Here is a 12409-nt window from a genome sequence, read left to right on the forward strand (position 1 = left end):
GGTGGTAACTGAGCACTTTAGGGTTTCTTTTATAAAGGCACTAATTCTATTCATGAAGGCTCCATCCTCATGATCTAATTCACCCCAAAAGCTCCGCTTCCAAAAGCCTTACATTGAGGGTTAGAATTTCAATATATGAATTTGGAGGGGACCAAAATATTCAGCCTGTAGCACACTATGTATCCTAAAATAGAACCTGATCTGTAGTAGTCATTTGATAAATATTTGCTGAATGACTGGATGGGTTTGTTCTCAGTGATTACTCTGGTCTGGCTAATAAAGTTGTAGAGAGTCTATTATCATTTTTATATGCATATTTAAATTATTGACTTCACAAGACATACACCTAAGGCAGAGATGAAAAATTGCCTGGATGAAGTTGAAAGACTAATTGAAATAGCATCTTATCCTTTAGTCAAAGAGGTGGGAAGAAACTTTTTTCCTAATAGAAAGTAATCCAAAACATACTTATTATTAAAACAATATGGATGTGGGCAGCCCTGGTGGCCCAGCGGTTTAATGCCGCTTTTGGCCTGCGGGTGTGATCCCAGAGACCTGGGATCAAGTCCCACATCGGGCTCCCTGCATGGAGCCTGCTTCTTCCTCTGCCTGTGTCTCTTCCTCTCTCTCTCTCTCTCTCTCTCTCTCTTTCTGTGTCTCATGAATAAATACATAAAATCTTAAAAAAAAAAAAGACAATATGGATGTACTATGGGATCTAATGCAAAATTCAAATTATATTCTTAGATAGGATATGAGACATCAGAGATTTATTTTTCTTGCAATGACTGCCTTCCCCAGATGCTAGAAGTTCAGATTGACTCTAATATGCCTCTAGGAGCTCTGCCCAAAGTCATTCAGAAAATAGAAGTTTAGGCCATTGTATCTGAGACAGTTGTAAGCCACTACTACTGAGTTATCATAAATTAAGTATCTTTGGCTCTATTCTCTGCTAGTCTGTCTCTCCACCCCATCCCTCCCCCCCCCTTTTTTTTAACAACTGGAAGTATTTACAATATATTCTTTAATTTGTTTATCCATTTATTTTTATCTTTAAATTGGTTAGTCATTACCTAAGCCCTCATTCATGTACAAAGCATTGTGCCTGTGAATCCTTAACAGGAGTTTTTCTGAGTGTTTTTTTGTTTTTGTTGTTTTTGGTATTGTTTTGTTTACATTATGTCTTAGGTTGGATTATCTGGAAAACAAGACCAAGTTCTGTATTCCATTGAGGGAGATTGGACAGCCTTTCAGCTGAGAACCACAGCTGCCAACAATTTCGGCACCAGGAGGAGGAGTTCAGTCCTCAAGGAGGGCGTATGTGATGTATCACAGCATACACTTATGCTATAGGGAGGCTCAAATGCTTCTGAAGAGTTCCTTCTAATATGTTATTTCTCAAAAATGGAGTTTCATGGCTTCTGCATGTGTCTGCCATAGTGCAAACTTCAAATGCAGTTATTTTAGGACTTGGGGGAAGCATCCATCCCTCTATTCTGGAATGCAGAAACGTCACAAGCTTTGACTCTCAGGCTGGATCTTCCCATCCTGAAATCCTTAGCAACTCCTAAAAATCGGTGCTCAACTTCCTTTCCTCAAGAAATTTTATCTAGGCATCCACGAACTGCTGGATTACTCTGGTTATAACCGGTTCATTGCTAGCAGACCCCGGGTTCATACTGGCAACCATATATTGTAAAATGCTTGGGTTTGTGACTTATTGTTCATTCACTAACTTACTGTTCATGAACTTATTTCTTTTTTATTTATTAATACTTGTATTCTTTGCTGGATAGTTGGTTTTGCTTTATGGGCTGGCCTCATTCAAAATAATCTAACAATAAAGTAATTGGATAAAGAGCACTGTCCTGGGATCCTTGCAGTTTAGCGCCTGCCTTTGCCCCAGGGTGTGATCCTGGGGTCCCGGTATCGAGTCTCACATCGGGCTCCCTGCATGGAGCCTGCTTCTCCCTCTGCCTGTGTCTCTGCCTGCCTCTCTCTGTCTCTCATGAATTAAAAACAAAGAAAAAAAGAGCACAGTCGTTGTGATGATGCCTGCGGGTTGGTACTGGGAGGTTCAGGGAGAGTTGAGGCAGCTCCAGAAGAGCTCTCTTCTTTTTTTTGTGGGCCACTGGGGTCTCAATAATTTACCTGGCCTTTCAGTTCTCTCAGTATCCAGTAGCCAAACCTCCAACTACAAGGAGCCAGTTTGATCAGCATAGCTAGTCCCCAATTATTTTATCAGGTATAGCTTTTAACATCAGGTTATGTCTTGGATCATCAGTTAACCTGTGGATGGCTTTTGTTGAATTGGAAGCCATTCTTGGTATAATCAACAGCAATCCTAGTCCTTCAAAGAGCCTGGCCCTGCTGTTTTGAGTAGGGCTTTACAATAAGGAATTTGCAGCTAGAAAAAGCTCATTGGGTTTGGTAGAGGTTATAATCAATATAGGCTACCTCAGACTTGTATTACCATTCGGGGGGATCGAATATCAAAAGCTTATTTGGTGTTTGACAAGTTGATAGCTCTTTTCATTTGCTCAGAAGTTACCTCTCTTAGGTCTTGTTGAGATATGTTGAAGTCCACATATAACCTATTTATATTGTTTATTATATTTGTATTCTGGTTATATAAAAATGAGCTTGAAGATAATTGCAAAGAGTTTATAACAAGTGTATACTAACAAGACTACATACTCTTAAAGGACAAATGAAATTAAAATAAAATTTTCCTGATAATATTGAAATAAAAATCACACTTACTATTCATGTACACATGTGGTAAAGTATTAATGGGTTTTACAAACTATTTCATACAAAGGAATCACAACTTTAAGCTTGGGTAGTCTTCAAAGCTTCTGTCATAAGTCCATGGATTCATGTCTAAAATTATGGTGTATAAAATAAATGAAATATTAGCAGATAGCATTATAGTTAGACATATTCAAAATTCAATATTAATAGGATTTTTGGATTTGCTGTGTAATCATAGCTAAACAAAACTATTCATTTGCGTTTGACGACTGAGTAAGGGTAGGAATTTATTTCTTAAACGATGGAAATTAATAGTTACTTGGCAATCAGAGAAAAGCTGCTATTTCACCGTTAAAATGTAGAAGTGCTTTCCTCTTGAGAAAAGCATGGAGTTTGTCTAGGCTGGCAGAAAAAAAATTATTTTTGCAAATCTACCAAGTGAATTGGAAATATTATCAGTGCTTTTCCTAAATCTAAAATATTAGTGAGAATTAAAATCTCTCTTTATAAATTACTATCGAAGCTCACCAGGGAAGACATTCTGAGCTAGTCTTTATGTTTGCTCCCAAACACCTCCCTGCTCTTCTCCTGGTTCACGGGCTTCTAACTAGATCAGCTAGTGTGAGGCACTGGCGGAAACGTGGAGGGTGGGAGAACAGAGCCCAGGGGTGTGAGTGGTTATCCCTCCTTTCGTCCTGTCCTTCCTCCTCTTTCCTACTTCCTCACTCTTCCCCCCTCTTTCCTTTTTCCTCCCTGGCTCTCTCCCTCCTTCTTACCCACCCTCCTTCTCCTCTTCTGGTTGTGTTTTTGAGGCTATAGCTCCTTAGAGTCTCGGGTCTCTCCTGGACAGGTCCTCTTTTTGCTCCCAGTTTCCTCAAGGCAATTTCTGCTATGGTTCTAGCTTTTGCCAGGCTGCCCAGTGTCTGGGGCCTGCTAATAGTAGCTCCTCCCAGAATCCAGCTACTGCTAGAGAAAGAAGCAGCTTCATGCTCTGGCTAACCTCTGAGTTGCCTTACTCTTTCTTGTTTGGCTTTTCAGCTCCTCCATCAACGGTGTAATTAATTTCTTATATTTGATTTCCTTTGTTTGAGGTAGGGTGTGTTTTCAGTTTGGGTGAGTGGACCTTGAGTCATACGGCACTCATTCACTTGCCATGCATGGAATAATATAATTGTTGGACTGGTCGTTAAACAACCCCCTAGTCTATTACTTTGGATAAATCCATGCACAGGTGGGGATATTCCACAACTATATATATATATAATTAATCTTATATATATATGATACATTTACCTTTAACATACTTAAATTGAGTTTTGAGTGATTTACTCTAACAATGTCCTGTTGGATCTTCCCCCACCTTCAGTCCCTTTTTTCTTTTTAAGATTTATTTATTGACTTTAGAGAGAGAGAGTATGTGGCACATACCTGTGGGCAGGGGTAAGGGCAATGCATCCTCATATACATACGTAACTGCTGGATATGTCTCTTCTTAAATACTGACATTCTCCCAGGATTCTAGTCTAAGTCCTGTTGCCTTTTCATTCCAAATTCCTTCTCTGACTGATCCTCCATTCTGATGAGTTGAACTTCAAATCTATGTCCCCCAAATCTACATACTAATCTTCAGACTCCTGAGCTTTAAACCTTGTATTTCCGGCCATCCAAGTGCTTTTACCTTGTTCCCTTCTAGCCCATTAAAACTCAAAATGTCCTAAAAAAGACATTTTGAGCAAGAAAGAACTTACTCTTCTTTCCCTACCATCCTCAGCACGTCCACACCTTTCCAAGATTACCTTCAACAAATAAATCCACCTCCTAACTAGACCAGTCTTTCCTGATTTTTCCAAAAACCTTGCCATCTTTTATCTGTGACAGATCCTGAAAGATTACTCCAATCTGCCCTCCTCATCATCTAATCGCTTTAGTCTTTTTGGGAGGACATTGTCGTAGACAAGCTCCTCAACCTCAACCCCTGCTCCTTCCCTGGATTCCTTACAAAGTTCCTTTTTTCTCGTGTTCATCCAGTCCAAACAGGTTGCCTCTTACCCATGTATTCTCTATCACACAGCCTGCTGTTTATACCCTTCATTACACCTTTGCACAATCTGTAAATATTTTGTTTATTTGGTTAGTCATTTGTCATCTGTCTTCCTCGCCATCATCTCAGCTTTGTGATCACTTTGTGCTCTGCAGATTATAGGTGTTGAGTAAATACTGATGCAAGGAAGTGGATGATGGAGTGAGTGAACTAATCAGGGCTTTTGTCTGTCTCCCAGGTCCTTTCTACCAAGAAGAAACCTGATCGTGTCACTCTCCTGCTTAAAAATCCTTGGATGGTTTTCTGAAATAATCATTTTAACACTCAGCAAATTTGTTTTAAAGATGTATGTATTTGAGAGAGAGAGAGAGAGTGCACAAGTGGGGCAGAGGGGCAAAGGGAGAGAGGGAGGGTGCAGGGGGCGAGGCAAACTCCCTGCTGAGTGGGGGCTTGATCCTAGGACCCTGAGGTCATGTCCTGAGCTGGAAACAAGAGTCTGATGGTGAACCAACTGAACCACCCAGGCACTCCAACACGCAGCAAATCTTTTTGCGATTTATAATCCTGGCAAGAACAAGGGTTTAGAATCCTAACTTTAAATCACAACTGCGGGAATAGATAGAAGAATGAACTTATCATTACCTCCTGGCCCGGTGAAAGTTCAAAGCCTTGAGCCAATGTTGGTCAAACATCTGTTATTTTAAATCCTGCTACCAGGCTGGGGCACCTGGATGCCTCATCAGTTGGGTGTCTGATTCTTGGTTTTGACTCAGGTTGTGATCTTAGAGTCATGGCCCCATGTGGGACTCCACAATGAGTGTGGAGCCTGCTTGGGATTATCTGTCTCCCTCTCTCTCTCTCTGCCTATCTCCTCAATCCCCACCCATCACCCTCCCCCCACACTGTTCTCACTCTTTCTCTCTAAAGAATTAGTAAACAAACAAATAAATTCTATTACCAGGCAGACAGGAAAGTGAAGAAAGCCCTGGAATACACTCTGAAGGATCTAGGTACTACTGATTTTGGCTGGCCACCTGACCTCTCCCGTCCTTAGTGTCCTCATCTATGAACTTAGGAGGTTATACAAATAATCTCTAAGGCAACCTTCAGCTCTGAAATTCTATGATTCTCATGTACTAGACTATTATGACTAGGATTATTTTTTGAGCATCACAATTAGTAATATGTAGATCGTGAAACCTGACACAAATTTTATTATTTTGCTGGAGGGGGTGGCAGCTTCATTACACAGCAAGTTACATTTGGGCTTCAGAAACTTTGATGAGAATGATGATGTGCAGCCTCTGAGTATCATTTGATATGTTTCTTTCTGGAAGTAGTTTCAGGCACAGTGGAAATAAGTGGCATTTAGAAATGCTAGTGAATAGAATAAAAGGTGGAAGATGGCAATACGTTTTGCCTACTATGTGCTGGGTGCTTTATGTATGTGATCATCCCCTTTGGTCGAGAGACACAGTGAAGCCTGACTAACCATTCGTTAGTCAGAAGTGGCAGGGTGCTTTGGAACCTCAGTCTGTCTGGCTCTAGTATCCTTGTTCTGCCTGTAATCTTTTTATACATTAAAGCATCTGGTGCCTAATCTCAGTTCTTTCTCTACCTCCTGTCAATTACGCGAACACAACTCACTTCTCCAGCTAAAGGGATAAGAATGAGCACAGAAGGAGGCCTTAGGAAAAGTGAGGGAACTGAAAAGCGAACTCTTGATTTCAGCCTCACTGCAGGACCTAACCTTGGCTAACTGAGCTTGTTGGAGAGCATCCCTGATCACCACCATTGGCCTCCTTTTTAGCCATCTGTCACTAAAGCCTGGCGGTGAGAGGACCTGGTGCTTGCTACTCGGGGTAGGACCTCATCCTAGTAGTCAGCATTCATGATATGCTTCAGAAGAAGATCCCACATTGAGGACAAACATAAACTAATGCTCCACGCTTAATACAACATCAATTGAGGAATTTCCTTGCTTTTGGTTAGTTTGATTTTTTCTTAAAGATATACTCACTTTGTGATCCAGTTTTTTTTTTTTTTTTTTTCCTGGAAAACATAAATCAAGGAAGGACATTAACATCCATCGAGTATAATTCAGTATACGGAGTGGTGGTCTAGCTGTAACACTGTGGAAACTTATGAGTATTACCTATAGAATAGGGATAAATAAGGATCTTTCAAAAAGTTGATAGCCCACAATACTCCTTCAGGGTGTAAAGCATTGTTATTTGTGCTTTAAGAACACCTACAGAAAGAGTCAACAAAGCAACAGTCAACAAATGAATGCCTTTAGGCACTTAGAGACAAACATCTCTTAAGAAAAACTTATTCTTGCCAAGTCAAACAATAACCCAAACCCTTTGCTTTTCAACGTGGAAGGTTAGAATGAAGAATCATATCCATTTTTCTTTCTTTTATGATGTCACTCTGGTAACTACTTTCGTAAGGAAGCAAAGAACATAATGTATTTTTTTTTTAAAGATTTTATTTATTCATTTGAGAGAGAGAGAGAAAAAGAGAGATAGCATGGGTGGTGGGGGGGCGGGGGGGGCAAAGGGAGAGTGAGAAGCAGACTCCCCACTGAGCATGGAGGATCCCAAGACCCTGAAATTATGACCTGAACCAAAGTCAGACATTTAACCAACTGAGCCATCCAGGCTCCCCCAAGAACATAATACACTAATTGTTCCAAAGGTCTTAGAAAGAAGATTATCATGAAAAAACATTGAATTGGACATAAATACTGCTTGTTATAAAAAATTCCTTGAAAGGTGAAATGTTTTCTGTTTTATTGGTACTAAACATTAGAATGGATACTTGGTCAACTCTATGTAAAAATAATCATTTTTTATTCAGTATATGCCTGATGGTACCTGACATTTTAGTTATACTTTTCATAAGGCAGAGAAGTTTAATAATATTGGTCAGTATTATTGTTCTCAGCATGAGATTTTCACAGACTACTCCAAAGCTTGCTAAACTATTGGATAACAAATGGGAAAATATCACACGACAGGCAATATTTATCCATCCAACAGGCAAAACAAGAAAATGGAACCCAGGCCTAGAATCCTCTAGTGTTACTCAATAAAGGCAAATTATTTATTGTCTTCTGTCCAGGAGTCCCATGGGGCATGAAATATTGATTTAGGAATTTGCTGGGCATGAATGTCTGTGTGTTGTAACTATGTTCTTTTATATCACTTAATATATGATAAATTGTTCCTATGTATGCTGTGATAACACCAAAGAACAAATTAAATCTGGCTATTTAATAAACACGAATTAATAAATGCTAAACTCTTTATAATTACTGGCTTGGGGTCATTAAAGTTCACTCCATGATGTGCAGGATTGCACAATGCATTGTTCACATGCATGCCTAGCTTCATCTCTTCCCTCATCTTACGACAACACAGCCTCTGCTGCATGCCACACAAGCTGATTCCAATCTTTCTGTAAGTAGGATGTGGAGAGACTGAGTGCTCTTCCTGGTTAACCTCGAGCTTTCCAAAGCCAGGACGTTGAGGGTTCTAGGTATTGGGGAGGGACTAAAGGTGGGCCCAGAGGAAGTTTAGGGTGTGAGGAAGAGCAGGAGTTCTTTATTATCTGAGCAGAGGAATAAGAAGTCTGGAGCAAGTGTGAAGAAAAAAAAATAAACCACGAAGATAAAGAATGCAGTCGTTTCATCAGCTAAGAATCTTTGCTCTGTACCATTCTACATGTCTATCAAAAACTTGATGTTAAAAGTATGTGCCACACAATAATGCACAGCATTAGTATCTATTTGTTTCATTGCTCTACTCATTTGGGTACTTACTATGTCAGATCAGCATAGCAATTACTAGCCAGTCTTACTGGAGTCATACTGCTTGGGTTCTAATCCAGTCCAGCCTCTGCTACTTGATAACAATGTGATTTTACCTCCCTTAGCCTCAGTTTCATCTTTCAAAGGAGGGTAACAAAAGTACCTCTCTTGTGGAATTATTACAAAGGAAAATAAGATACAGATACATAATATATGATGCATATGTGCATATGCATATATGTTCATATGTAAATATATCTTTTTAAAAAAGATTTTATTTATTTAATCATGAGAGAGAGAGGGAGGGAGAGAGAGAGAGAGAGAGGCAGAGGGAGAAGCAGGCTCACTGCAGGGAGGCCCAATGTGGGACTTTGATCCCAGGACCCCGGGATCACGCCCTGAGCCAGAGGCAGATGCTCAACCACTGAGCCACCCAGGTGTCCCAATATATCTATTTTTATTTATAGTTTATATTCACTTTAAACAGTGCCTGGCATATGTTTAAATCAATAGCATTCAGTAGAACTATCCCATGTACTGTTGTTATATAGTTTCTATTTAACTTTTCAAGTTTCTAGGCCTTGTCTTCCCTGCTATCTATCCAGTTGGAAAGCAGTCTTATATTTTGTGGTGGTTGGATGGGTTTTCTTTCCCATCTTTTGGGTGTTCACCCCTCCAGTAGATACTAATGCTGTTTTTAGTCCACATAACTTAGGGGCAGGGGAACCAGGTCTGGACAATCATCTTGCCAGAGGGAAGGTATAGGACTCAAGGTTGGATATGCAAATCCTCACCAGAACAAAGCTGACTGATGTCTGAGATGGCTGTGTTTAAGGCTGTGTAACCTGGAACACTGGAAGGGCCATCTTTGCCTCCTCCAGGAAGATCCTGACTGAGTTGGAACAACATCAAGGAACACAGAGCCAATAGATATAGAAAGAGGGCCCCTGAGGACGTTGTTTGAGTTTGTAGATTCCATCTTGCCTCAGAGGGGTATTCTGTGGATCTTCCGATTTTATGATAAAAAGATTGAGGAAATAGATTCTGTCTTTAGTTTATTAAAATTAGTTTGCTAGTTGCATCGACTACCAATTATACATCTAATATATGTATTTCAAATCAAGTTAGTATACGGGATCCTCATTGATGCCACTGACCTTATATAAGGCCCCGGACATAGACGACAACCAATATATATTTATTGCATATATGAATTAGTAAAACAAAATTTAAAACTCTCAAAATTCACAAGCCCATTCATTTAATCTCTTGTACATTATTGTACCATCCTAGGCAATTCAAGTTCAATTTAAAAGTGTCTTGATAAAGGAACAAATTATTTTTTTAAAGATTTATTTATTTGAGAGAGAGAGGAGAGAGAGGAAGGGGCAGAGGAAGAGAGAGAAAATCTTAAGCAGACTCCTCACTGAGTGGGGAGCCCAACATGGGGTTGGATCCCAGGACCCTGAGATTCATGACCTGAGCAGAAACCGAGAGTCAGGTGCTTAAGAGGCTGCACCACCCAGGCGCCCCAGGAACAAATTCTTTTATAGAGAAACACATGGTGTGGCCCTGAGGATCTTGTTGGACGAAGTAGATTGCTAGAAAACCAGCTTGGGGAGACCAGAGATTCAGCATGGGAAGAAGGGAGATTCTCTTAGGGTAACTAACTTCCTGGTTAGCTCAGTTCCTTAACCTCCCTTAGCACATTCTTCATGCACAAAATGGGAAACACATTTACCTCCCAGGGTCGTTGTCAGGCTCAAAGGAGCTCGTTGTTACGCGAGCTGAGAATGACACAAATATTTTTTTGTTGAGTTTTTTTTTTTTTTTTCAGATACACCTATTTTAATTGGTGGTGAACACTCACCTGAGCCTCAGCGTGTTTAAAATGGTCTTTGTAGCCAGATGCACAACAGGAGGCCCATTTCAGAAGGATACATGGAAGCATATGCATCATTTCTGGGTCTGGGATGTGACCTTTGGGGCAAGAGTTTCCTCCTCTGTGATATGAAGGGTTGGCTGCAGCACCACGTTTATCCCCCAGAACCCTTGGGCTTTGCCAGAGGACAGAGTCGGTGTTCTGCCGCAGACAAGGCTCCTGGCAGGCCCTCGGGCCAACCTGCAGCTCAGCACCTGTAAGCCGCCACTCCCCGGGAGGGGGAGGGGGAGGGGGAGGGGGAGGGGGGCGGGGGTGGGCGTGGCGCCAGGCACCTGCTCCGGACTCTGCTCGCGTCTCGCTCCAGTCCTCCCCCCCCCCCCCCCCCCCCCCCGGTCGGTGCAGCTCCGCAGCCTCCCAGCTCGAGGAGGGAGCACCCTCCAGGGTGCTTCAGGAGATCCGGTTTCAGTTCCCGGGCGGGTGGCTCTCAGGTCCCGTTACAGGTCCCCAGGGCTCGGCGGCTGTGCGGGAGGGCCCGGGCCGGGGCAGCGCTCGAGGGAGGAGGGGCCGAGGCTCCCGGGGGCTGCAGGCCCGGGAGCGCCGCGGCCCCTTTAAGAGCGGGCTCAGGCCAGCCCCGGGGCCGCGGGGGCCCAGCGCGCTCGCGCCGCCGCCGAGTTGATCCGGCGCAAAAGTTTCCTCCCAACTCCGGCCCCGCGCGCGCCGCCGCCGCCGCCGCCCGCTGCAGCCCGGGGCCTGGGGCCTGGGGCCTGGGGCCTGGGGCCGCCGCCGCCGGGGCAGGGCCGGGGCAGGGCCGGGGCACGCCCGGGGCACGACCGGGCACGACCGGGGCACGCCCGGGGCACGGCCACAGCCCGGCCCGCAGCTCGGAGCCGCGGGTCGCCGGGCCGGGCCGAGCGGGAGCCGGAGCCCGCGGAGGAGGAGGAGGGGGAGGAGGGGGAGGGGCCGCGGTGCCTGCCCCCCCCCCCCGGGGCACCCGCTGCCCGGGACGAGCCCCCCCCCCGGGTCCCCGCTCGCCGTCAGCCGCGGGCGGAGGGGGCGCGGCCCGGAGCCCCCGCGGTCGGCGCTGTGCCCGGGGGCGCACACCTGTCCCAGCATGAAGGTGACTGTGTGCTTCGGCAGGACGGGCATCGTGGTGCCCTGCAAGGAGGGCCAGCTGCGCGTCCGGGAGCTCACGCAGCAGGCGCTGCAGCGGTACCTGAAGACCCGGGAGCAGGTGAGCGCGGGCGGGGGGCGAGGCACCTGCCGGGGGGCCCCGCCCGGGACGGCGTCGGCCGCTACCTGTGCGCGCAACTTCGCTACCTGTGCGGCAACGCCGGTGACCTGGAGGAGGTCTTTGGGCGGGTGGGGAGGGCCTTGCCTCTCAGGGTGGCGGCAGCAAAGGCCGCAGGGCGGTCGCTGGGGGGCCTCGCTGCGGATGCTCGACCCGGCGCCCCATCCACGCCCCCTGCCTCTGAATCTGGGGCGAAACAAGCTCCCCGGTGCTTGGAATGAGGAGTGAAGTTCGAGAAGCGCTGCTTTGGAAGGTGTTCCAGAGAGCGCTTCTCTCAGGCGAGTGTTTGCAGGTGCTGCTTGCTCCAGCTGTGATTTTTTTTTTTTTAAGATTTTATTTATTTATGAGAGACATACAGAGAGAGAGACAGAGAGAGGCAGAGGGAGAAGCAGGCTCCATGCAGACAGCCCCATGCGGGACTCGATCCTGAGTCTCCAGGATCACGCCCTGGGCCCAAGGCAGGGGCTCAACCGCTGAGCCACCAGGGGATCCCCCTCCAGGTGTGATTTCTTTTTTAAATATTTTATTTATTTATTCATGAGAGACACACAGAGTGGGGGGGGGGCAGAGACACAGGCAGAGGGAGAAGCAGGGTCCATGCAGGGAGCCCCATGCGGGACTCAATCCCGG

At 44.7% G+C, this 12409-nt stretch overlaps 1 protein-coding gene and 1 long non-coding RNA gene across 4 annotated transcripts in view; one reads left to right on the forward strand and one right to left on the reverse strand.

Annotated features, from left to right (window-relative positions):
• Window positions 1-10046: 10046 nt before the first annotated feature.
• Window positions 10047-11789, reverse strand: LOC111094336. Its single transcript, XR_005385263.1, has 3 exons — window positions 11593-11789; window positions 10480-10589; window positions 10047-10396 (listed from the first exon to the last, which is right to left on the reverse strand). It is a non-coding gene; the product is annotated as an uncharacterized LOC111094336 (long non-coding RNA).
• PARD3B (par-3 family cell polarity regulator beta) overlaps window positions 11515-12409 on the forward strand; it is a 980882-nt gene continuing 979987 nt past the window's right edge. For 2 of the 3 annotated variants that reach the window (XM_038585493.1, XM_038585496.1), the window contains exon 1: window positions 11603-11722. In XM_038585493.1, coding sequence (XP_038441421.1) covers window positions 11603-11722 — 120 coding nt within the window. Of the gene's footprint in view, window positions 11723-12409 lie in introns of all 3 variants that reach the window. The other variant, XM_038585495.1, reaches the window with a different exon arrangement.

This window comes from Canis lupus, chromosome 37 (genome assembly GCF_011100685.1).
Source record: "Canis lupus familiaris isolate Mischka breed German Shepherd chromosome 37, alternate assembly UU_Cfam_GSD_1.0, whole genome shotgun sequence".
NCBI lineage: Eukaryota > Metazoa > Chordata > Mammalia > Carnivora > Canidae > Canis > Canis lupus.